Here is a 25,489-nt window from a genome sequence, read left to right as displayed (position 1 = left end):
CCTCAAACATTAACTAAAAATGATATACTGATAGTAACTTTCTGTGCAGATGCTGTTAAACAAGAACTGGTTAACTATTTCTGTAGGAACAGGCTTTGCACACCTCTCATAAACACATAAAAGACAGAAAATTAACCTATTTTTCTTTTTGAGGTATGGATCTCCCCACACATATGAATGACTTAAATGCTGTTCTCACACTCAGTGCAGCTACTTTCATTGATTATAGTGGAAGTGCAATGCTGCAGCACAGATTCTGCAAATGCGCCATGTGTGAGGAATTCAGTGCAGCCACAGGGTAAAGGACACTGGTCTATGCATAGCCGCTGTATCACTGTTATACATTAAGTGTCAAAATCATGATGCTAAATGTGTGAATTTTACTGGCAAAGTGGCTTTAAAACCAAACAAAATGAAACCACACGCAATTTAAACAATGAACATTTGACGTTTTGCCATGTCCTATTAAAAACCTCATTCTATGCAATATTTTGCTGTAACACAAGCAGGAATGTTTTTAATAACTGAATGATCATGTGGTCAAATTAAATATAACCTTTAAAATGTTGTTTCATGTTATGCATTTTGACATTGCAGGTAAAAGACCAGACTTTTGCTAAAAATGTTCTGACCTGAGCTTCCTCTCCAGGGTCTCCTACAGTCTCAACCAACCGAGACAAAATGTCAGACAGTGTGGCAGGAGTCAGAGGTTGTTTGAGTGCCCTGAAAATCTGGAAAGAGCGACCGGCATAGTGGCGAGAAGAACAAGATAGAGCTGACCTTAAAGCTACTTCACTCAGCAATGAGTCCAATTGGAAACCTGAAAGGATACACAAGCACAAACAGGTAAATATGACAAAAGCACCTAATAAATATCAAGTGGCTGTGAACCCTACAGACCTGTCTGGGAATGCTTGAAGACTGTCACCACATGTCTGACAAAAGCACTCAGCTGTTCAGCGCTCTTAATGTTGGAGTTCTTAGGTGACACATCCTCGTGATTCCAGAGCGGACCGCGTTTTCTACAATATACAAATAAACACGCATGAACAAATGACCTGAAACACTATCAAAACCTTTAGTGTTATCACACCAAGCAAAGAAACTAACTCCAAAAATCAAACCCATGCAAATCAAAGTACCCCAGTCCTTTTAGACACTGCTGGAAGCATGAAAGCAAATCATTGTACACAATGAGTAACATCTAACAATGTGTTCATAGAAATGCCTACTAAACATGTGAGGTTATATATATTTTTCTAAATGCTAAAAAAGACAGTTTTTGCCAGCAGCAGGTAGTGACACGCATAAATGTCATACATTTCTGGGAAAGTGTTCTTTTTTTTTTTTTAAGTCTCTTCTCACCTTGAAGTTATGAACTCAATCAGAGCTTTGGCCTTCTCGTCATGTTCAACAGTGACATCTACTTCACTTAGAAGCGTGGGGGAGAGGTGGGACACAGCACTGGCCCCTGCACCAAGGCTTATACTGGACGACGTCGAGCTCGAGCTGAGGCCAGAGTCTGTCATCGGTGATGGCTGACAATCTGGCAAAAGCTCCTGTATTCCTATAGGAACAAATTGCAAACACATTGTCAGTTTTTCTGCTAGCATTTTACCAGCCAGGTGGCTAGCTTGGGCTAAACACAATTAAAGGTACAGTTGCTAATAATATAAGCAGACCATAAGTTGGTGTCCAAAAGTGAAGGTAGGCTAAATGATTTCTGTATAAAAATATGATTCACTGCTCTCCTTTTTGTATAGACACACATTACTTTATCTTAATTTCTGAATTAGAAAATAATAGGGTCTTTTTCAGGGAACCTTTTTCTATGGAACAATGATATTGTGTAAATCTGTCTATATGTGGGCAGGAGGTTGCTGCCACCCAGTGGTCAAGTTTGGCACTACACGTATATGTGTCCTGTTCCCTGTCCTGTTGTTTTCCCCTCATTTCAAAATAACTAAAAAGCAATTCCACAGCTGATAGCGAATCCGCACATGTTCCACTATAAAACAGCGATTCTCATTATTATTGCTCTCTTCCAGTTCTTGTTTCTGTAGCAGAACTAACCTGTGAGGTTGAACTCTTGAGCTACAGGCTTTACAGTCAGGACCCTTGGATCATTGTAGTCTCTGTTGCGTAAAAGCACCATAGCAACAGACTGAACACTGCTATTTGCACCCTGAACTATGAGCAAGTGAAGCAGCAGGCGTTTGCAGTGCTCATAGACCTCTGGGTGCTGGTGATCTAAACCTGAGAAAGACACAAAAGATAAAGACATTTGACATCATTCAACTGGAATTTATAGACCTAGTAAAGGGTTTTTTATGCAAAAATCCAAATATGCCTAAAACATTTTGCCTTAATGTATACAAACATATAAAACAGCACAAAAAGAAAGCAATTTACCTAAGAAAACTGCGTGTAGCAGGAGTTGTAGGTAGGCACTCCATTCTACTTTGACCCCATGGTCAACAATGAGGTCTGTGAGTAGGATGACTGCAATGTTACATCTGAAAAACAGAAAAAGTGTACTGGATTATAAAAAGAACTCAACACTGCAATGCTTTGTGAGACAAAAAGTGGACTTTGGTATACCTGTGGAGAGGTACAGCAGGTGTGTTTGTCTCTGGCAAATAGTCCACAAGAGGGGACCAGCAGCCTCCTGTTGGTGGGAAGGGAAGAGGCTCTGGCTGATTGTGATCCATCACTTTTAATCGCCAGTTAGCATAAAGCGGCATGGAGTCACCTGGAAAATAGAGAAGATTAGCAGGCATGGTAGTGGGTGGTATAAAAAAAATGTAGTGGTGAGTATGGAGAAGAAAAGATTTCCTGCTCACTCTTCTCATCTTCATAGGAGCCTCCAGAGCTGCTGCTGTAACGAGATTCCAGACGGTGGTGGTGGCGGTTCAGGTTGCTATTCAGACCACTGTAGATATCCAGGTGTGTGCAACTGTATAACAAACATGCATGTTTAGAAGGACAATGCCACTTTTCCTTCACTAAAACGTTTAATTCATCAAGCCACAGATTGAATACAAAAGAAGGATGCAGCCTGAGGGCCTATATAATAAAACCATTGAAAGTCCTTTAAACCTGTATTTATTTAGGGTGTATAATCAAGTGGCAAAAAGACTCTACAGGAGTCTGAGAAAACGATCTAACTGCTCAGTTCATGATCCCAGTAAAACATTTACTATGGTTGTATGTTTTAGTTTTAGTTAATACAGCATTTTAGTTATTTAGTGGAGTATCTTTGTCCACCATTATAAAAATTGGTTAATTTTTGTTTAAACTCCTGAATGGATGTACATGTGCTTTTTCGTGTCTTCAGCATAAAATATGACTGAACTGACATAGACATTTGTGTTTTTCCTATACTTATACCATCTAATAATAACAGAGCATTGCAGTTCTCTATTTTGTACCTGTCATCCATGTTTGAGTCTTTCATCTTGCTGTCATGATGAGCATCATTTCCTGGCACCATGGTATTGCTGCTGGAGGTTGTTCCTGAGAAAGCAGACATTAAACATTTGTCTCCTGGCACCAGAAACATAGCATATGACCTCTTGGCCTAAGCTGTGAACTTGGGCATTTATAATGCTCATTAACCTGAGGTGACTGAAGGAATCTTGTAACTGGAGCTGATGCGATAATAAGGGGGGTTGTCCATGTGAGTGACAGCTGAGCTGACAGGATCAGTCAACTCAAGCTCACACATCAACTCCTCCAGCAGCTGCATAGTCTTATCTCTGCCCAAGAAAACCACCACTCGTTTCACCTGAGGACACGCATAACATGAGGCGAAAGGTCATGAAGATTAAGTATCAGACACAAGGAAATGGCACATTGAGTGTGCTGCAACTTACATAGGGCAAGAGGCTGGGGTCACTGCTGACTCCAGACATACTGATGAGGAAGTGAAGAATGATTTTGAGGTTCTTTGGCCAACTATCTGCTAATGTAGTCCAGACATTCTCGATCTCTGACAACGCAAACTCATCACCATACTGTTAAAAAAAATATAATAGTTTAATGATAAATGAACTTGCCCAACCAGCTTTTTAAGATGTAGATGTGTAGATCAGAATCAGAATCAGAAAGGGTTTTTATTGCCAAATGTTGAGCAGGTTTACAACATTATGAAATTGCTGCGGTACTTAGTGCAAACATAGATGGTATGTTAGCTGTGTCACCTTAGCGGTCATGAACATGAGGTTGTTTAGCACCATGGTTGTAGCACGAGGGGATCCCCAGCCCTCTCCACGGAGCCAGCGACGGCTATTGACCATCATAATTTCTCGGTCTTTCACATCCTCATCATCCTCGCCACTGCAGCAGTCCTCTGGTCGTCGTGGAGTTGGTTTGAAGTCAACAAGCTCCACATTATTCATCCAAGGTAGGAGGTAGTGCAACATTACTTGACGACCACCAGGATGTGCTGTCTGGATACGCTGACTCACCTCTGCAGTGTGGATAGTACAAACAAAGACATTAACACAGGGGTGTCAAACTCCTTACAGTCACGAGCCACATATGGCTCAATTAAAAGCTGAAGTGGGGGTAAAAGTATAATTTTCAGTGGGAAAAAGATAACTTTTTAAGTGTCATAGGCAGTTACCAGAGTGGCTAGGATGCCATTTGAATGAACTTAGCTATAATACTAAATAAAATACAAATGAAAAAAGGACCTTGAATGGAAATATACAGCCGAATTTGAATGGGAAAATCGTGCTTATCTCCCCAAAAAGTCAATCAACAGCAAAAACAGAAACCATATTAGCCGACTATCAAGTTTTATGAGCAAAAATCTTTTCTCATAAAAATAAAAAAAAGACCTAAAATAACTGGTTTCACAGTCAAAGGAAAGTGAGATATTTCAGTTAACGGAATACTTATCATATTACATTGATGTGTATTCATTCAGCAATGTAGCAAACCTGAGAAGATGGGCAAAGTGAGCTCTGGGTAAGTCCTTGCAAGCTCCTCAGACAGCTGGTAGTAAGACACAGAGTAGAGGTGTGGCAGCGGTGAGGGAGGGGTCAGGATGCCATCAGTCCGCTGAATCTCCAATTTGTGGGCATAACGGAAAAGCTTGGGCTCTAGGATCTGCATCACACAAAGAACCACAGATTATTAAATTAATGATTAAAGACCCAATTTTTTCTTTTTTGGGCATCTACAGTATGTGTAGGACAAAGAAATTCTGACCTGTAACAGCTGCATGGACAGTTCATAGATTTCCCTGGAAGAGTCAGCCGCCTTGAACAGAATCAGGTTGAGCAGCACCACAGTGTCAAACTGGTAATCCCTAAAAGAAATATAACACATACGGTATTTAATCACAAGTAGGTGGAACCTTAAAAAATGACATAAAGATGGCACCATGTGGTACCTGTTGTGAAAGACATTGGCAATGGCCCTAAAGCAGCCGGCAGCTACACGACGGGAGCCAGTGTAGCAGCGGTCCACAGCCCAGAACATGAGGTTGCTCTGGTCTGGATTCAGTTCTAGTAGCAACATCACAGCCTCACAACCCAGCTGGTGAACCTAAAGGAAACCACACAGCAACCGTTAAGAATCTCTCCTTCAGTCTACAAAACTCTGATGAGTTTTACACATAACTTCTTAATATCAAATGAAAAATACCCAGTATTAGAGTTATGAGACTGAGGTTTGCTGTTAACTGCAGAAAACTAATATATACTTTACAACAGCATAACTATAATTAAAACTTTTAAGAATTTGAGAATTAATCAGATCACTTTAACCTACCATTTCATTTTAACTAAGTGCAAGTCATTTATTGAATGTAGACCTATAAACATTTAGCAGGGCTTTGTTGCAGTACTTCTGAACACCACTGTGTGGTGCTAGTGTCAAATGAAGTAAATGTGTGCTACATAACTTTGACCTCATGAAGTCTTGCGTCACAGACTAAACTCCTGCTATCTGTGAGAAAACATCACCACTCATGCTTGGTGACTGGTCATAATACTGGGATTTTGTGGTGTGACATTTATTTAATGACCAGAGACATAATTATTATACTTTAAAAGTAATTAGCTAACATTTAACCTTATAAATATGTAGTGCATATATAAACTTGATTTAAATAGCTAATATAAAGTTTAACTGGATTATAAAAGGCATGATTAAGCTTAGGTTTCACCCACTGTTTAGGTTCAGGAGGAAACGATTGTGGTTTGAACAATGAGGAGATGGCATTCAGACTTGTTTCACTATTGCCACCATGCTTGAGTCACAGGTCTGACACTGAAGGAAACTTTTTGCATAGATCTGAGACACCAGTGGTTTTGACATAACAGCAGTAGTAATGAAACCTTCCTTACAAAATGTCTTTTATGAGCTACCCTGCAAAACACATTAGTTTAAATAATGCAAATTATTTTTATTACACAAACTCATTACATAAACATGGATTTTATAACATTACCCATTATAAAAAAATATTATTATTGAGAGTTTTATTGCTAAAGTTTAATTACTTGTGGATTTACCACTTGTTAATGATAGTTAAGTGATACAGTTTTAGTTAGAATAGATTCAAAATGGCAGAATTTCTCTGACCTTCTTGTCCTGAGAATCCAGGATATTGTCCAGCCACTTGTAGAGGTAGCCATCAGAGGAGAGCCCTACATTGTCAGCTACAGGTCCACAACATAACACTGCAGACATGGCCTGGAACAAACAAAAAAGTTTGCTGGTTATCAGTAAATGCATGACACAGTATGTAAAAAGCAGATTTTCTTGAAATTTTTAGATGTTGAACCTTTAGTGCACAGTACTGATGGCGGTTGATCTGGATATTTCTGTCACTGTAACGATCCAAGGGTGTGAACATAATGCTGAAGGGCCCAGCCCAGTGACTGAACAGCATGAACAGACTGTGTCTCAGTGATTGCTGGGGGAAGATGGTCCTCCTCTGGTTCACTGAAGATAATAAGTAAAGAAATTGATACACAAGGTTAAACTGAGAAAAATTGCTTAAAACAAATGCTTACTTTGTATGCTTACTTTATAAGCATTTGTCTTAATTAAGAGATATACCTGGGACATTCTGAATGATGTTGGCCACAAGCGCGCTGAAGTGACAGCGAATGTCCTTCAGAGTGTCCGAGTCTTTGTCATTCTCAGCCTCGAGCAATTGCCTGGTCAGATCAACATACTCGAGCAGCGTACTATTCAGAGAATGGCTCTCTGAATCCAACCCTCCACTTGCCCTGTAAAAAGAAAAGTTTATAAACTGCATATATAAAAATAAATTCCTAATCATGTGGTTACTCTAGATGTTTGAGGATTACATACACTTGACTGATGACACCAGCATCAGCAAGTAGCTCAAATATCCGGACCAGCTGGACCCTGAGGATGTCACGACGCCTGCGTCGCTTCATGTTCTGCAGAGTAAAGAATATTTGAACTCAGTAAAGTGTGTTTCTATGCACACAGAAGAAATACAGAAAACATTTTCAAACCATCAATGAAGGGCACTTACTTCAGGTCTTCTCTCTAGAGCTTCCTTTATGATGGAATTTAGCTCCTCCATCAATTCTCTGCACAAGAAAACAATATATGTAAGCCATTAAAAAGTCTTTATAATTCTAAAAATGTATAGCAGAGTATAGTGCTCATTACCTGAAGACCATGGGGTTGGTCCTGCCAAGCCCCAGCACAAGAGACTCGGTGATGTCCATGCTCTCAGAGCGCATCATTGGAACAATGTGTTTGAAAAGTGAGGAGGGGGACGGAGTGCCAACAATCTGTTAACACACAGAGCAGAAATGTAAGGCTTAAGTGTTGCAATAAATTATTCAAAATCCTCTAATTTTTTACGGCTGTCAGATTTTTATGTGGCTAGTGTGCTGTTATCATTTGAGACTGTCATACTTGCATTGTGAGTGAATTTCATTATTTCATCCTTTGTGCAAAAGCTCCTAACCTTTCATTTTAAAATATTTATGAATGTGTGTGAAAACCTGGCATAGAGTGTTGCTTATGAAATTGCCACCTTTGAATCATAACTGTAGCCGCTGTCCGGCGTGGACGCCAGCGTCTCAGGCGGGGAGCAGCGGACGGAGCCAGAGGTGGAGGATGAAGAAGACATGGAAGGGGAGGGAGAGGCAGAGCTGCAGCAGAGAATCAGGTAGTTCCTCCAAAGACCAATGTAGGAGTCACTGCTGTTCAGACTGTTGACCTTCTTTGCATTGATGGGGCTACTGCAGGTGGATATTCAGTAAAAACAAGAGATAAATTTTATGTTGAGGGTCAACATAAAATGCAGCTTTAATCAGAATTCTTTTGTCATAGAATTAACCCAGTTAATAAGCATAAGAGTTATGTTTTGTAAAAAAGTACTAATTGCCTAAGTAAGCACATAATGTCATCATGTAGACATCCTCACCCAGTATTCAGAGTCAGACCATAATGAATACACCCACAATGACAAAGAAGTTAAGGAAACCTACTTAATGTCAACTTGTGGGGACAGTAGTTGCAGGCGAGTGTAGGCAAACATCCAGGCATAGTTGATGGTGGTGGGGCAATGTTTAGGTAGATTCTCCTGTCTCAGGTAGCTGGATAAGCTGATGACCCAGGGGTCCTGGCCCTGAGTAACATGGGCAAACACCCAAATGTGCGAGGGGCTCACTACATCAAACTGGTGGCTGATGGGAGAGGAGCTCCACTCTGCTAGCGTCTGCAGATCAATCCCACTGGGACAATACAGCAAGTTGGTCTACAGAGAAGAACAGAAGATGATGAGCAGTATGTACTTTTAAAGGTTTTAGGATTTTTAAAAAAAGAAAAGAAAATCCATTCATACCTGGTCAGCGCCTGTGAGGTGAATGAAGCTCTCCAACACTGATGCACTTAATCTATCCATTACATCAATAGCCAGTTCTTCATCTCCCTGAAAGATTAAGTAAGAAAAAATTGAATGCAATTGTCCTTGCACAAAATTATCATCATTTTCTTTCCATGCAGGTTTAAACATATTTTGCTTCTTTCAACATAACGATATCCCCTGTAAGCCCAAGAAAATTACCTTGCTAATGCTCAGTGCAGTATGAAGAGCTCTGACCTCCTTGAGGACATTGACTGCTAGCCTGCGCGTGGCAGGGCGGCAGCTACAAAGCACCACCAGTGCCAAACCTTCCACCACATGCACCACACCTAAAGGAAGGTTACGCTCCAAGGACAGAGAACGGCCACTGCTTGAGCTCTGTTAAAAATAACATTTAATTTATTTTAAACATGTTTGTCAGGCAACATAAAACCAATGAATACAAACTACACTGGTGATCCAAAAACCAACCTGTGAATCGTGGCTTTTATTGCTGCTCTGCACTGCCTGCTTCCACTGGATGATGAGCTGTAGAAGCATCTTTACTGCATTGTCCAGCAGTGTGGGATGAACGTCAGTCACCTCTCTGACTATGAAGTAGACAAAACCTGAGAGTACATCTTCTCGCCATTCTGGGAAATCCACCATCAGGGCCTGAAGAGTAGTAAAGGCAAGGCCACGCAGTTCTTCATCCATGTGGATGGTTAGTCTAGAGGAGGAGAGAGACCCAACAGGAAGATGGATATTAAAAGACATGATGTGTGCAGCAATGTGTCTGCAGAAAGGTTGGCGGGGATCAATTACTTGGCTAGAAGCTCTATTAGGTCTTGTCTGCTCATGCCATCTGGTATCAGTCTTGGGATGGCGGCCACACACGTTCGGAATAGATCGATCTTTGGCTTCCTCTCTCCCCTGCAGGACAGACAATTTATGAGAACCTGTTAATAGGTCATACAGCACCACTCAAAGTTTATAACTGGGTCAGGGTTTCCAAGCCTTTGACTGGAACTCTAAGTCCTACATAGCTGCATGGATGGCAATAGGAGAGCATAAAGCTGTTGTTACATACGTGATCATGTCCTCAGGCTCCTTGTTGGACATCTGTACATTAGTCATGCTCATGGAGCGTCCCACTTCCTTGTCCAGGTGTCGCAGGATGTTATCCAAGGCTTTTCGTACTTGCGGGTAGTATAGCGACATGCCTAGAAAAAAAAGATGGTGGACAGGTTAAAAGCTGCCTCACCTTCATCAAATGTTAACTCTTATTGTAAATGTCAGCTGTTCAAGACTCAAACCCACCTATCACTTTTGCTTCTTCATCAGTGAGGGTGGTGTTGAGGAAGATCTTTTTGACACGCAGGGTGTTGCCAGAGGGCATGATGATCCCTGTAGTAGGCATTGGAGGTTCCCCGTCTTTCTGCTGTAGGCTGTCAGCAATCACCAAGAAGGCTCGCAAACCGATATTCATCCTCTGGTTGGGCAGAGAGACAAAGCGGATAAGAGATAACATACAAACATTCCCTCATTACCAGAAGCTAAAGTCTTATGTATACATTACCTCTGGATTGATGGTAAAGGTTTTGTGAGACTTGCCCACGCACAGGAGGTCATAGATAATCTCCTTCATAGCAAAGTCCAGTCTTTCCTGTAATAATCAGCAAACCCGCAATCACTAAACCACACCTCATACTCGCCTAATTTTATTTATTTTGCTGTGACTTTAAAGTATGTCATAGTTTGTGCTCCAGGCTTACCTGAGCTATGAACTGGATGATCTTGACAAAGATGTTGAGGGGGGTGTCTCTGGGTACCACACTGCGCGAGCCTTTGGGGAAAAGTGCTGAAACGATGCTGAGGAGTCGACTAGCAAGAGGAAATGGGGAAACTGTTTTTTAGCTACAAGTATTCTCATACAAAGCCTCTTAGGAAGAGGACAACAGTAGTGGGTGGCAAAAAGACTGTTTGTTGGGTACTCTGCAACTGACCTCTGCGTGACAGTGTTACTCTCACACTTGATCCTGATGATATAGACCCACAGCAGTCTGTAGAGTGACTCTAGTGCAACACGGGACATCTTTGGGTCTTTATTCTGTAGATGTCAAAAAAGAGAGAGAGAGAGAGAAGGAAAGAAAGATAAGCCATCCATTCCATTTTGACACTTTCATTACTTACCTGAGAGAGACCAGTTTGTTGCTGTTGTCTGGAGAAACTTTGATTAAACACATTGCAATGGCATGCAAGAAACTGATGACAAAATTGTTTTGTGAGACTGCTGGTCACAAATTGATATGTGAGCACTGAACATCCACATGGTCTGATGAGCTTCATGCTTGGAGAAATTTTTAAGGTATAGTCGGCAGCAAAAGGAGGAAAATGCAGTATTACGCTGAGTACAAAGACAGTTACTGTAAGCCATGTAGAGTCATCACCGGAAAATTAACTGGGCTTTTGTAAGCAAGCTTTGTAAAATGCAAACATTCAATATTAAATGTAATTGTACATTAGTTAAGTCCTGGAGTACTCATTGTCCAGTAGATATTTCACACTTTTCTTTCTTCCAACTTGCATCCTACATCAGGTATCTATATTAACGGTATACATTTAAAGGGTCTTTGGTTCTTTAGAGCTACCAGGCTGAGAGAATGTGATGTGATCGTAGTGTGAGGGATTTTCCAGTTAATGCCTTTATATTTTTTCACATGATTAACATGAAGTTTTATTCGATATTTGATAAGTGGTTTTAGATGATTATGGCCCACACTTTTCTATAACCATTACGAAATGTCTCATCTCCCATTAGCTTTTCTTAATACACTGAACAAACTAACAAATCTGTGTATTTTTATTTAAAAACATTTAATTTAATATGGATTTCATTTTTAGTTAAATTAAGGATTCTTTATGCTATTTGTCAAAAGTAGCAAATGTCATACTAAATGTGACAAATGCTTTTGTGATTAAGGTGAAGTGAAACTTCCTGTTGTGCAAACACAAAATCTGTCACGCTTTTCGTGCCTCAATGATTGATCTAATCTTTGTATCATCTAGTCACTGAAAGACTGGTACAGTGAACGGCAGGTGACTCACAAGTGCAGCTAAAAAGAGCTGCTCAGTGTCGGCATTTTATTTTTTTAACAACATAAACTCTTGTGATAAGATGCTTTTAAAGCATGTGAATAAACTTTAATAGCTCTGTACTAAATAACACCAATAAAATAATTCAAAAAAAACTCTTATACATGCACAACATCATCATCATTTTTTTTTCCCAGTCTAACATTTGGCACTGAACACCAAAGCCACAAACGACACAACAGCTGACCTACTATGGCATTTTTAAAATGTCTTTTACTTTTGTAACATAATCAAGATGCCACAAATCGAGTACAGCCAGTGGGGCAAGTACTCGATTTGTGTGAAGGATTGAAAAAGCACCAGTGAGACTACAGTGTAGCTGTCGCTACATAAACTAAAACCCAACCCAGCAGGCAAACTAAAGGTATCACTGCGATAATGAATACATCATTAAATGCTGAAATATATTTTCCTGTCTATGCCAGACCCTCTGGTAATATATACCAGAAACACATCACTTCTGACATAATGAAATCTTACATTAATATTTAACGTAATTAACAACAGGAGTTTGCATTTTATTGCAGCACTACCGTGTGTCTACTCTTCCTGCATATGCTGTAACAGCTTGCTTGGTATACATGTGAAAGAAAAAGAAGCCACACTTTAAACACTACAACACTGTGGGGCTCATATAGTCATGAACCAGTAATTACACCTGAATCATCCACATATTAAATACGCCTGATGTCTTTGATATCGTCACCAGTCTGATGACTACTATAATGTGCATTCAACGTGCTAAAAAGTACACAAATGTTAATAATTAACCAATTTTTTTTAAAACGACATATTATAGGTTAGATTCTTCTAAACCCTCTCATCACGCAGAAAGATAGAATAATCTCCACCTTTATCAACTTACACATTTATCCATCAACAACTTAAATGCAGTAACAGGTCACGCTAATTTATTAATAATATAAATAGCATACGATAACTTCCTTTACTTTGGCAATAAGTAAGTGTAGTGTGGTAGATGTCATTTCTAATGTTTTCCTTATCATATAAAAGAAACTTTTTCCGCAGGGGTTTTAGTTGTAACAGTGTTTCTATGCTGTGGCAACTAGCTTAAAGATTTAAGTACTTTTCCCACTACTGTGCATCTCACCATGCAAAAATGTATCAACAGTCAAAATGAAATTATTTAACTACAAAGACACGAAAGCAAAACACCACTGCTCATAAACACAAACCAGCTCACCCACAAAGCCTAAAGCAACAACAATAGCTTCAAGTGTGCCCTTCATTTACTGTTTTCACTGAGCAACGCTTCAATGTCACACCAGAGAACGATTAGCCTCTTCACAACTGCACTAGCCTACATCGTGATCAGGACCCTGGACCGTTAAAAGGAAGGGAGCATCAAGCTAGCCACCGTCACCAGATAACTCACCTGCAGCGTCTCAATCTGCTTTCGGATGCTGTTGTTAGACGGCATCTGGAGCGAGCCAACGTGAAAAAAAAGGGTCAAAAAACAGGAGACAAAGAATGTAGGGTTTGGGGAGGGACACATGCAAGTTATAAGCAAAAACAAAGACACAAAGCCTAAACAGATATGACAAGAGCAGATTAAAATCTCTTTACTCTTGTCAGTGTGACAGTATATAAATCAACTAAACCGAAAAGAAAAATAATGAACTCTTCAACATACCACTTGCATGTTGAGTAAAGTAACAGTTCATTTGTATTTGATATATTTTGATGTTATTTATTGGGAAAAAAGCAAAGTAAAATAAGGTGTGCTGTGGTTTAGAAATCAAACACACAGAGAGGGAAATTACAGAGAAAGGAATATATGCAAGGCGAACACAAGGACGGAAAAACAAAGGACAAAAAAGAAAAATGCCACAATATTTGTCCATTTCACCTATTAAGCCAATGAGCAGCAACGGCCAATTCAGTTATTCCGCACAAAATCCATGCTTAACAAGTTGTATTTTAACCATGTGGGGTTCAGATTATAAAACAGGGCTGCAAAACTACAGCATAATCTCTGGAAACGTTGTGTGTATTTTTTGTCACTCCATCGTGCATTTACTACATGCAGACATATAAATAAAGGTAAATAACTTGTATAATTATTCAACCAAGTAACATGAATTCTTGACTTTTCGCTTCAGCGTAGAGACAAAAAACTACCTCGCTCACCTGGTTGAATTTGACTTTTACCAAGTATTCAAATGATGCAATTTGTTAAGTGAAGCAGAGCCCTTACATTTACAGCTCTCAAGAGCAGCCACAAGGTTAAAAGCATGACCCGGCAAATCACTAAAATCATCACTACAGTCAAACCATAGCACGAACCCACAAGATCACAGATCTCAATCACAGAATCACTATCAACGCTTGGGAAAATTACTGATTATAATTTTTCAAACAGAGGAAATGCAAAACAGTCACTCTAGTGAAAGAAAATGCTGGAATGAGATCACTGAAAAGACAGACGGGCATTCAAAACCACTGGATAGCAGTAGAAAGTCACAAAGACGCAAAGTGTAATTTATCCACCGGAAGATCAAACAGTCTCCTCAAAGGACAATCAATGCAGAATGGGAAAGACAGTCATTAAGTCAGGCAGTCAGTCAGTGATTTGGTCAATCTGCCTCTGGGTTGAATGGTCAGAAACAGGTTTGACCCCTTTGTAATTGGTTTACGAGGAGTGATTAACAGACCTGAGTGAAAACAGCACTTGAATTAACATAGTATGCATTGTGCATTACAGTTTACATTTCATTACAGGTTTACTTTAAATGTATAGCATATAAAAGTGCTAGAGTCGCATCTTTGAAATTAGCTGTAGATGCACAACCAAATACAATAATTTTTGCTTACACATTTCCATTTTGTCCACTTTTGAGTATATATGGTCCATGCATATTATATACATTAAACAAAAGCTTTACTTTGCTTTACTTTGACATGATCAAATCAAGTGCTATTCCTGTCCAGATCTGGTTTATTGATAATGGAGGGGAAAGCACATTTTGATACTGAGACAGAACCACAGAGCACACCCTTGACAACAAAGACAACATCTTCGATCAACATATCAGTATCAGGATACCAAGATTTTGTTTACTTTGATAGAAATAACCTTTATATTAATTATTTTAAGAAAAAAAATTTGTATGGTTCCTTTGCACTACCATAAAAACATCAGAATATCATTTTCAGACTTGAACTGAATTAGAAAAAGTGTAGTGACTTTAAAATACCTTAATATAAATCTACTGTTGAATTCAACCTTTGTGAAATGAACTGGATTGTAAAGGATGATGCTAACATTACCTTGAGGTGCGAGAGGCAATTTTGCAGGAAGATGTGCCAGTTGTTGAGAAAGAACTGCTTCTGACTGACACACAGCAAGCATGTCACCAGGGGATACAGAGCCTGGGGAGAAAGACGGTGTCAGAATGAAAATAAACTGGTTTTCTCACGAGGTCTGAATTTTTTTGTATGTGCTTCTGATCTGAAAACAAAAGGTCTCCTACACTAAACACAGACCAAAAGCAAAGACAGTATCACAAGCTGAGACCAAAAGATCTATTTATCGCAATCTGCACAATACTAAAACTGCTGGAAGCATCATCAACATAACATGTTACATTAGACAGGGATGAAAAAACAGAAAATCAAGGCCTGCCTTTAGAAAAGAAAATATAATGGACAAAGATGAGAGACTGTATTTATTTATTTTAAACATAGCATTATCTGGATGATAACGTCAGACTTGGTGGTCTGGGGGAAAAATAATGGTGTTGACAAAATAAAAGAAGAGTGATAAGATAAGATTCGGTTTCCAATAGCACAGCACCGACAGAAGTTAATATTATATATATACACACATATATAAATAGAGAGACCTATATAAATAAAATATACGAAAGGGATAAATAGAATAGAGTGTGAGACAAAAAGAAAAGGAAGTGTTAAAAATTTGAAGTAAACAGGGTCAGGGCTGAAGAGGAAGAGAGGAAAGAATAGATGTCAGTGTTATTACCAAAGAGTGCTTCTTTCTAGAACTAAGGTCAAATGTTGTCTGGTAGAGCATCTCCACAAAGGTTTTTAAGCATGGCACGTTGACTTCATTTTTCACCGCCTGGAGGATGAACCGAACATTAGTTTGGCAAAATGAGATTCAGACTTAATGTTTACGCAACAGTCCAAAATTACACAATGCTTTGCTGGTTACTCACAGCAGCGACGGGGATGAGAATCTCGACAAAAAGGCCAGCAAGAGCGTGCTTTATGTCTTTATCCTTCACCTCCAGGAAATACTGGGCACATTCCTAGGAAGGATACCAAGGGCATGCATGTAAACAAGAATGCAGCGGATACAAACTAGCCAAACATCATGAAGACGTGTCATTACACTCCATTTACATGAGTTAAATAGAAAATTGAAAAATAAATAAATAAATAAATCACAGGCCTGGACCCAAGCAAAATATATAGACAGACCTAACCAGTGTGATAAGAAATGCAGTGATCAGACAATATAATTGGGTACAAGATCCTATGGGAGTAAAGGACATAAACCATAGCATGTTCCATTAAGACAGTAGGAAATTCTGATAATGGTACGACAGAACAGCGAGTGTTTTTTTCCCCCAACCACTGTATAAATTTTAATGAAAAAGCTAGTGTTCCATTCACAGCTCCTAGCAAAGCCTGAAATACATTTAAACTCAATTCTTGGCAGACCTCACCTCTGATCGTTACTCATTTAGCTATATGAGCCATTGCTACAGAGAGCTGCTGAGTTTGAACAAAGGGGCAGCAGTTTAAAAAGAAAAAAAAACATCTGGTACAATTCTGCAAACGCATCTAAGTTACACTTGCAGGTATACTCTGCATAAATAGTATTACTTACCTGCATAAACTGAAACGAAGCCTCAAAATCCTCCACAGGATACATTTTAACCCGAAAGAACTTCATGCCCATGATGAGACTGATAATGCTTTGGACTACGTGAGGACTCTGCTCTTTTTGCCTGAGCTCCTTCAGTTCTGTGATGAACTTCTTCCTCACTGCCTGGAACCTGAGCACAGAGGCAGAGATATATTAGCACTTACAAAAACCCTCCTAACAAGAGTTTGTACACAGTAATGTATATAGGCAACATTCTGCCTGGCAATGCACATTTAAATGCAATTACTAAAGAATGTAATTAAATGGTTTTAATTGTTCTAAAATTCAGTTGCAATATTTGTACAAACAAATGTCTAATCCCATCTATTACACTGTGCTCAATTCAGACCGTTTTCTTTTAATGAGAAATGTGAAAAACTGTAAACTATTTGTCCAGTCTTACGCTTAAAGGCACATTTCAGCTTACTCACTTTGACTGTGTAAGAACCCCTATAACCTCAGCGTACAGGTCTGCAATGATGTGCACGTTGCCAGTGTTGGGTCCACAGTACCTGGAAATTAATAAAGGATATGGCATCAAGTCAAACAACTGCTGAATTATTTAACATACATCAAAAAACTATTCACACAACAACAGAAGCACTTAAAGTAACTGTGTTTACTTGCGGTTGACTCACAAGAGCTACTTGTGCCTTGTTTAAATGCAAATAATGAGCATTGAGCCAGTCTGCTCAAACACACATAAATAAATGACTGACTCCCTACTGCAAAGCCAAAGAGGGTATATTCATCAGCACTTTTTAGTCTGGTCTTATTCATCTGTGTCACTTCTCTGTCTGGAGTTTGATGCTTACTTACCCCTCTTTGTGTTTAAAGTGCTTGAATGCCAGGTTTAGGACTTCGTGTACCAAAACATCTGGCACTGGATGAAGAGGAATCTGTGACGTAAACACGAAATCATTAGTCTTATTAGAAGCATTGATAGTTCTCATTTGCTACCATTCATTACTCTCCCTTCAGGAGCAAAGCCAAGGACAACTCTGCCCTGGTCCCTAGGGACTGGCTCTTAGTTCAGAATGCTGCTCAGTTCTCAACAGTCCACTTTAGAAACACACTCAGCTGGGAGTTGGTATGTTGCCACTGAATTTATTAACTTTGTGCTCCCTAGTGGGAAAGCTCTGAATAGCTACACTGTAGTTCACTTCTCCACCACAACATAAACAATACAAATATATAATAAAACTGACATGTTAGTCAGCAAATCACTGATGAGTTGAATCAGGAAAAAAAGTACAGTAATTCAAACTGTCTCACAAACGATGACACCAGAAGTTAATAGTATTATTTCCCATTTGTTCCATATTCTTATTCTTGGACTTCACTAGAGCAGCTTTGCATGCTTCACAGGTTTATTTGCATTACCAAGGGGCTTTAGTGCAGCCCCTCAGTGCATCCTTAGTATGAAACAAGCTGAAATAATCCTAAAAATAGGATTGCAACCTCTTCGCGACTAGGAAAAAAAACTGGTGGTTTTGTTGCCATCAGTAACCAACTGCAATTAGCTAAAGCAACCAACTGATTGCCCAGGCTGAGGATGCAACCCCTTGGGCGAATACTTTCGATTGCAAGGTGGTTGTACAGGTCCCTTGATACAAGGCCACCTGTTTCCAAACACGGGCAGTCTGACTCAGACTGATTGCAATTGCTCAATAGTTTTGCAAAGAACTGTGGCCTAATTTATAAACTCAGACAGACAACAAGCTGCAATCAATCTGAGTCAATCTGAGCTGATCTTGTCTGGAATCTGTCTCTTTTACTAGTTGGCTGCCAACTGGTTGCATTGTGGTTATATTCTTGTACGAAAGCCAGGGTTGCCGAGCGTTTACCTCATTTTGCAGTTAAACTGCCATCCCGCAGAAAGAATGCCACCACATGTATAGGAATTTCTGAATTGCTACTTCAAACATAAATTATAGGGTTTCCACGGAATACTGACTGTGAGTAGTTAACGTGAATTTCTGTGCATGTCATATGCAACAAACTGACGATTTTCACCGATTCATTCCAATTAATCGTAATATTATCACAAAAAGATGGTGTGTAATTGCCAACATTCAAATTGCAAGCTGATAGCAGACTGACTCCATCTTATTGCCATTTTATCAAAACACATTAGTCAAACAATAAAGTTGTTGCTCATACTAAAGTGTTGCTGTGGCTTTAACCTCCTTAGAAATTTACTCTTCCACCTTTTGTGGAAGTTTGAAAAGTTTTGCCAAAAATCTCTCTTCTGTTTCTCATTGTGTTGTTGTGTCAAAGATTGCAACAAGTGGTTGCAGACTTGGTCTGTGAAGCAACCCATTGTCACAATAATTTTGGTCATGCAATGATTTCCAACCACTGTTTTTTCTAGTGTGACTTTACGATAAGCCAACTATTTTCTGATTTGCTGCTAATCTCAAATAAAGGGTTTGAACAGCAGAGCCAGAGCCAAGAGTATGAATAACTGTCTAAAACCAAGTGTTTTAACCAAGCTGCTTATAAGAGCAGAGAATAGTTGTTTCAACCAAACAAATGGGTGCAACAAAAAGGTGGATGAGTATACTGGCTATTTATGTAATAAAACTGTACTTCATAAATCAATTACAGTGAGAAGTCTTCAATTGCACAGGAAATGCATATCTGATATACAGGACATATATCCAAAGTAACAAGGCAGTTCTACATGCAGTAAAAATATACTGCATTCTCAACCACTCACTCACTAGTTACCAGGAAACGATCGTGTCAACAACAGGTCAAATAGGTGACTGCACTTCTTCTTCCATATACATTCGTCAACCCGACTGGTAAATTGTTTTTATAGGCAGTGTAAATCATTAAACACAGAGTGTCAGGTAACTCACCTGTTTTAGAACTTCCACTGAAACTAAACAAAAAATGAAATCTATGGCTAAGTCCCGACGCTCCAGAAGGTAATCTTTGTCCCGATGCTGTTCATCTCTGCAAAACAGGAAATATAATAAGTCAAAAGATAATCCTAAAGTAATCATTTTTGCCCATAATCTTTTTGTTCGAGAGAAGAAGGTTAAGAATGAATGAAACAATGATAAGTATCTCACCCTTTAGACTTAGTACTCGAGCGAGGCCTGTACTCATAAGACTCGTCTTCAGTGCCACTCTGCCGCCGGTACCAGTCAAACAGTGTGCGCAATAGGGAGGGCAAACAGTGTTCTGCTATTGAGCTCATAGAGCTTATTAACTGGAAAACAACAACATGCTTGTTATAACAGCTGGCTATTCCAACGAAAACTACACAAAATCAGCATTTGCACGATTCAAAAACTTAATCCTATACAGATTACAGTACGTGTGTAGAGAAGGCTGCTCCACAAGCAGTACTTATAACTAATGAGGAGCATTTAGGGTGAGTACAGAACACTAGTCTTAACTAAATTTCAGGGCCTTATTTAGATGTGTGACATAAACTTTTAGTTATTTCCTGGCATAATGCACCTTTGAGCATTTAAAGTGCAAAGACAGAGTGTAAGTGTCTAAGTCATAGTGCAGTGAGAGAAGACATGCAAAACACTACAAACATGGCTTTATTTAATGCAATATCAAATTACATCACTAAAAAAACAAAGCAGGACTGTATTTAAAAGCAAATCGAAAGGATTCCAAGAAGGCACACATGCTTCTGAGGCGTTTATGTCTAAGACCACAATAACTTGCAGATCTCAGCACTGTGATTGCGTCAGTGATCACGTGAGCTGGTGCCTTCTGCCTCTGCATTAACAGGTCAGCACGCATTAACAATTTAAGAGTATATGCACATTTGTGTGTTTAAGGTTCAGCACAGCATGATGAGGAGGGTGGTTGGATGACAAATGCCATGCAGGAGAGTTATACAATTCCTCTCTCTGCCCTTATGGTGCCAGGCAGATACACTCCAGCACCCGATGCTGATTTACTGCTGAGGATGACACAGCGTTTCTACACTCTCACTTTGGCGCTCTCTATACTCATTTTCTCTCCCTCACTCACAATGGGGACAGCTGGATCTATACCACCATATCCTCATTGGCTTTGTGTTGTGCTGAACAAAGCATTCTGTAGCAGGCGCGCCTATTGTATAGAGTCCTGCACCAGCTACAGATGAGGGACAGACGAACCATTGAATGAAGCATTGATTGGGTAGAGCTGGTGTTTTAAACACAGTGCGCACACAGAGGTGTGACTGTTGTTTGTCCACGTAGGAAATGAAACCGTCAAACTCATAATAAATGCACGACATAATCTTTACTACGGCTGAACTGACCTGGTCAAACTGTGAGTCTTCTCCTCTCTGGAGGGAACGGGACAGGGGTTTCTCCTGTTAAAGTATTGGAGAGAAAGAGACAGAACGAGAATTATTGTGTGACGAGCCCAGCAGGGATACTTTTGTTAACAGCATGATAGCAGATTGCTTAGCCCACTATTCAGCTAGTGAACCACGCTAAAATTCTTGACAGCAAAGTTAAGACTTGAGGCTGCAAATATTAACCTGACAGCAACCTAATGTAAAAGACATTAAATGTACAACAATGCCGTTGCTCATTTACAATAACATTTGCCTGACAGTTAAAGACTTGGCAGTTGGTTGCAAAACAGAAGAGGCTGTCTCAGCAGTATATTGCGTCACATGTTGTGCATTAAACTACATTTCCTGTGTTTCTTTACATCTACTTTACCCCCTGTGGACTCACCAGCGGTTCAGCCATCACCATCTCGATCTTCTTCTCAGCCAGCACAGCAAACTCAGCAAATAGACTCTTGATGACAAACTCCCCGGGCTTGAGCTCAGGGTCAATGGTGATGCTCGACATGGCGGCGATGTTGTGTTTCTCCCACGAGAGGGGGGTCACCGAGGAGGGTGCACGGCGTCTACTCACGCTGCTGCTGACTGGTGCAGAAGCTGCAGAGGTGCCAGAGGGTAGAGGTTAGGAAATAATACAGTGAGAGTCAAAGCAGCATGGTCATGTTAAGAACAAGACTCTTGGAAAAAATGCAAGGTCATGCGCTCGTTCTAATCCAAACACAAGCTCAGACGTTTCCTAAAGAGGTAAAATGACTGAAGTGATGAGAGAGCAATTGCAGCTAGGGCTGAACGATATATCGCATTTGCGATAATATCGCGACATGATCAAGTGCAATTTTCTAACCGCAAAGGCTGCGATTATACTGCGATTATATTATACAATTCATGGGCTGCATCCTCCTGAGGCCGCATTTGTAGACCGATTACGTCACAGCGACGTGCCGAAGGCTGTCCAAATTACTACCATATCCCAGAATTCATAGCGCGGCCCAGCCAAACTCCAGTTTCCAGCAATGGCGGCCGCTACTAAGTTTTAAAATTACTCATACTAATCTTTCTGGGTCACAAAATAAACTTTTAACATATTTTCAGGCGAGAAAGTAGTTGTGTAAACATCAAATATCTGCTCGGTTTATCAAGATATCCCATATTTGCAAAAGTGCTTCGACGTTTTCAGAGGCGTCTGCTACCCACCAGCTCGACAGCTAGCCGGGAGCTCGAGGGTTACTGATGCGGCCGAGAACGGCACAACTCCCGGCACATCATTTTCAGATCACCGCGGAGTTTCGCTGCTCGGGTTAAACGTAATATATAAGTCACTTAGACAACCTAAAAATGTTATTGTTGGGCTTTTTTCAGTGTTTTGTTTGTTCGTGAGTAAATCGGTTTGGCTGAGATTAAAGTTATTAGATTAGATAAAATAAAACTTTATTAATCCCCCGGGTGGGTTCCTCCTTGGTTTTCACACAGCTGACTAAACGTCAAACAGAAAACTTATTAAACAGAAGTATGAGACAGTCGAGAATTTACACCAGTGTCTGGTTATATTTTAGATAGCAAGAAGCAGACGGCCGAGTTTATTAAACTCCACCGAGACAGCGGTGACGCTAATCAGAACTAGCCTTCTGATTAGCTAATCAGAACTAGCCTTCTGATTAGCTAATCAGAAGGCTAGACCGTCCAATTTCACGCCTTTAAACTTTAAAGGCGTGTTTGTGTGTGTGTTTATACAATTGCTATTATGTTTGCACTTTATGTGTAATGTTACTGACTGCAGAGATCAGTAAGATGTGTGTATTTTTTATTTATTAGTTTTATTTATTTAATATTATTTTTTAATTGAATGACTGTCTAGTAGTTCACAGATGTCGAAAAACTGAGTGTGGTAAAGCCACTGATTTTTTTTATGTATATTTCTGCAATCTGCACATTGTACTGACTTTCATTTTAATGTTTACACCAGGGTTCCTTGTCAGCACTTTATGCTCAGATGTTTGTAAGCTAAAAATAAACTATTGTGTATGTTCAAATATACTGTTGTGATTGAAGAAGTTAAATAAAAATGTCAGTCATCAATTCATGCATCACCTCATGTCATCATAACAGAGGTCTGTCTTCCAGGAAAGAACAGTTTAAAATTAATGTAATATAGTATTGGCCATACTATATGATGTATTGCTTGTCTTTGTTTAATAATACAGAAGACAAATACCTTAAAAAATAATCGCATATCGCATCGCAATCGCAATATTGGGGCAAAAAAATCGCAATTAGATTATTTTCCATAATCGTTCAGCCCTAATTGCAGCGCCGACTAGAACAAACATACAATTTCCATTTGAATCGTGTCTGTTTTTAGAAAGCTCATTTTCTAAACTCATACTGCACATAATGGGTTCAAATCACCTGAAAAAGCAAACACAGGGATAATCATAATTCCTATTAGAGCCATGTCATTAGTTATTGTAATCTATCCTTAAAAAAAAAAAAAAAAAACAACTAAATATTTTGTTTTCTAAATCTAGAATATTACACACCAGCTCTTTCTGCTAAATTAGTCTGAAATGACTAGGGATGGGTACCGGTATCCGGTGCCATGACGGCATCGGTTCTGACATAAACAGTAGTAACCAGACTGAAAAGCAGCGCACATTTCGGTGCTTCATTTCGGTGCTTTTTTTCCCCTGAGATGTGATACACTTTAGATTCTAGCCAATCATTTTACGTTTCCAAGGATAGTAGGCGAGCCCAGGTACGTACGTTCTTTTAGAGCAGAGCTACAGGTTTAAAATGCCCAAGGCGAAGCGTCAAAGTCTGGCTGTACTTCACAGCAAAAGATGCAAACTCAGCAGCCTGCAACAAGTGCTTAGAGCCGATACTGTGATACTGTGCAAAGGAGGTAACACCTCGAATCTGATGAAACACCTGGCGACGTGTAGCGTTTTTTCCAAAACCGAGAAATGCGCCGTATTTGATAGCTTGCTGCGAGCCCTCACACCGTGCACATTTATTGCGGGTGTGGTGCCTGTTATCGGACCGGAGTTAGCAACATCCCCCAAAAACCCGAAGAGGAGAGTCCTGGCACCTAGCCGTTCTTCTCTGCGTGAGTAGCCTAATGATGTTCGTGTGTAATTCACGTTGAGTACGCTAAACACTTTATTACATTAATGCATGTAAGGTGAACTAGCAAACTAGTTACATGCGACTGTCTTCTTGTTTGATGGCAGATACTCCCTTCACCCTGGCCAAAAAGGCTAAAATGACCAAAGAAAAAGTGGAAAACAGTTAAACATGAGAGGTTTTTGGACAAAGTTTGTGTTTTTTCCATTGTTTAAGCACTGCTTCCAGCCAAGAGTGATACCTTATATGCCCTATAACTGCAGAAAAGGCTAACATTGCTATCTTTTTACAAAAAAAACCCAAAAAAAAAAAAAAAACCCAGCTAAACGAGAGGTTTTTGGACCAATTTTGTGTTCTCCATTCTTTAAGCACTGGTACCATTTCAAAAGTACCAGTTTGGTACTGGTATCAGATAAAACCTAAACGATACCTATCCCTAGAAATGACTATACCTTTTTTATACTTTACACATTTATTTATGAATCTACTTCTCTATTGTGATCAAAGGGAGCACACTGGCTACACACGACAACTTTAAGGCATAGTCTGATTGGGAAATACCCTGTGTTGCTTCCTTGCCAAGACATTAGATAAGGCTGTTGATAGCAGGCTCATATTTGTATGATAAACATGAAGCTGTATCAACAGAAGATTAGCTAATGTTTTTACAAATACTAGAAAAGAGCTAAGTAGCCATCTCTTGCTTTTTTTCCGCAGAGGTAGCAAAATTCATAAACCACGACAAAAAATGCTTTCTAGCTCATTTTATTTATACATGCTGAAATGATAAAATCATTGTATGGGTAGTTATTTGTCAGACTAGCTCTACCTTGACTTGTTCAACAGAGGGATGAAAGCTACTTTTTTGTGATGGTCGTATAAATTCTTCTCTTGTAGCACAACATGTCCATAAGCAAATTCTGCCAATGTTTCATTAACACTACACCCATCTGCTTTTTAACTTTTATTAGCACACCAAACCTGTTTAAATACAGATTTGTAGCTCTATATGAAAGAGAAAAAAAAAATCAGTATATTCCAAATATTTGCCACCACTGAGATTAAGATAGTTACAGTTAATACTGAAAATACAAAGCCAGTAATGGTAAAGTTGGAAAAAAAAAAA

General features: G+C 39.5%; 1 protein-coding gene across 12 annotated transcripts in view; it reads right to left on the bottom strand.

Annotated features, from left to right (window-relative positions):
- fryl (furry homolog, like) overlaps window positions 1–25,489 on the bottom strand; it is an 83,399-nt gene that overhangs the window by 28,522 nt on the left and 29,388 nt on the right. For 10 of the 12 annotated variants that reach the window (XM_085398036.1, XM_085398037.1, XM_085398038.1 and 7 more), the window contains 42 exons: window positions 21,632–21,840; window positions 21,205–21,258; window positions 20,006–20,145; window positions 19,790–19,886; window positions 17,742–17,821; window positions 17,354–17,434; window positions 16,884–17,052; window positions 16,207–16,299; window positions 16,011–16,109; window positions 15,299–15,400; window positions 13,404–13,448; window positions 10,858–10,961; window positions 10,627–10,735; window positions 10,431–10,517; window positions 10,172–10,343; window positions 9,942–10,074; window positions 9,677–9,784; window positions 9,344–9,581; window positions 9,074–9,250; window positions 8,852–8,938; window positions 8,496–8,764; window positions 8,039–8,246; window positions 7,666–7,790; window positions 7,526–7,583; window positions 7,336–7,427; window positions 7,078–7,250; window positions 6,800–6,960; window positions 6,598–6,708; window positions 5,402–5,556; window positions 5,218–5,317; window positions 4,947–5,115; window positions 4,203–4,471; window positions 3,876–4,016; window positions 3,619–3,787; window positions 3,432–3,516; window positions 2,844–2,956; window positions 2,602–2,752; window positions 2,413–2,516; window positions 2,074–2,256; window positions 1,366–1,567; window positions 901–1,022; window positions 633–820 (listed from right to left, as the gene is read on the bottom strand). In XM_085398036.1, coding sequence (XP_085254162.1) covers window positions 633–820; window positions 901–1,022; window positions 1,366–1,567; window positions 2,074–2,256; window positions 2,413–2,516; window positions 2,602–2,752; window positions 2,844–2,956; window positions 3,432–3,516; window positions 3,619–3,787; window positions 3,876–4,016; window positions 4,203–4,471; window positions 4,947–5,115; window positions 5,218–5,317; window positions 5,402–5,556; window positions 6,598–6,708; window positions 6,800–6,960; window positions 7,078–7,250; window positions 7,336–7,427; window positions 7,526–7,583; window positions 7,666–7,790; window positions 8,039–8,246; window positions 8,496–8,764; window positions 8,852–8,938; window positions 9,074–9,250; window positions 9,344–9,581; window positions 9,677–9,784; window positions 9,942–10,074; window positions 10,172–10,343; window positions 10,431–10,517; window positions 10,627–10,735; window positions 10,858–10,961; window positions 13,404–13,448; window positions 15,299–15,400; window positions 16,011–16,109; window positions 16,207–16,299; window positions 16,884–17,052; window positions 17,354–17,434; window positions 17,742–17,821; window positions 19,790–19,886; window positions 20,006–20,145; window positions 21,205–21,258; window positions 21,632–21,751 — 5,643 coding nt within the window. In that variant the 5' untranslated portion in view covers window positions 21,752–21,840. The remainder of the gene's footprint in view (window positions 1–632; window positions 821–900; window positions 1,023–1,365; window positions 1,568–2,073; window positions 2,257–2,412; window positions 2,517–2,601; window positions 2,753–2,843; window positions 2,957–3,431; window positions 3,517–3,618; window positions 3,788–3,875; window positions 4,017–4,202; window positions 4,472–4,946; window positions 5,116–5,217; window positions 5,318–5,401; window positions 5,557–6,597; window positions 6,709–6,799; window positions 6,961–7,077; window positions 7,251–7,335; window positions 7,428–7,525; window positions 7,584–7,665; window positions 7,791–8,038; window positions 8,247–8,495; window positions 8,765–8,851; window positions 8,939–9,073; window positions 9,251–9,343; window positions 9,582–9,676; window positions 9,785–9,941; window positions 10,075–10,171; window positions 10,344–10,430; window positions 10,518–10,626; window positions 10,736–10,857; window positions 10,962–13,403; window positions 13,449–15,298; window positions 15,401–16,010; window positions 16,110–16,206; window positions 16,300–16,883; window positions 17,053–17,353; window positions 17,435–17,741; window positions 17,822–19,789; window positions 19,887–20,005; window positions 20,146–21,204; window positions 21,259–21,631; window positions 21,841–25,489) is intronic. The other 2 variants (XM_085398032.1, XM_085398039.1) reach the window with 1 other exon arrangement.

Source organism: Rhamphochromis longiceps, linkage group LG23 (genome assembly GCF_057381845.1).
Source record: "Rhamphochromis longiceps isolate RC_006_pf linkage group LG23, R_longiceps_female_GT1.1, whole genome shotgun sequence".
NCBI classification, from domain to species: domain Eukaryota; kingdom Metazoa; phylum Chordata; class Actinopteri; order Cichliformes; family Cichlidae; genus Rhamphochromis; species Rhamphochromis longiceps.
The sequence above is the reverse complement of the archived record's forward strand: the minus strand, read 5'-3'. Positions and strand labels throughout refer to the sequence as shown.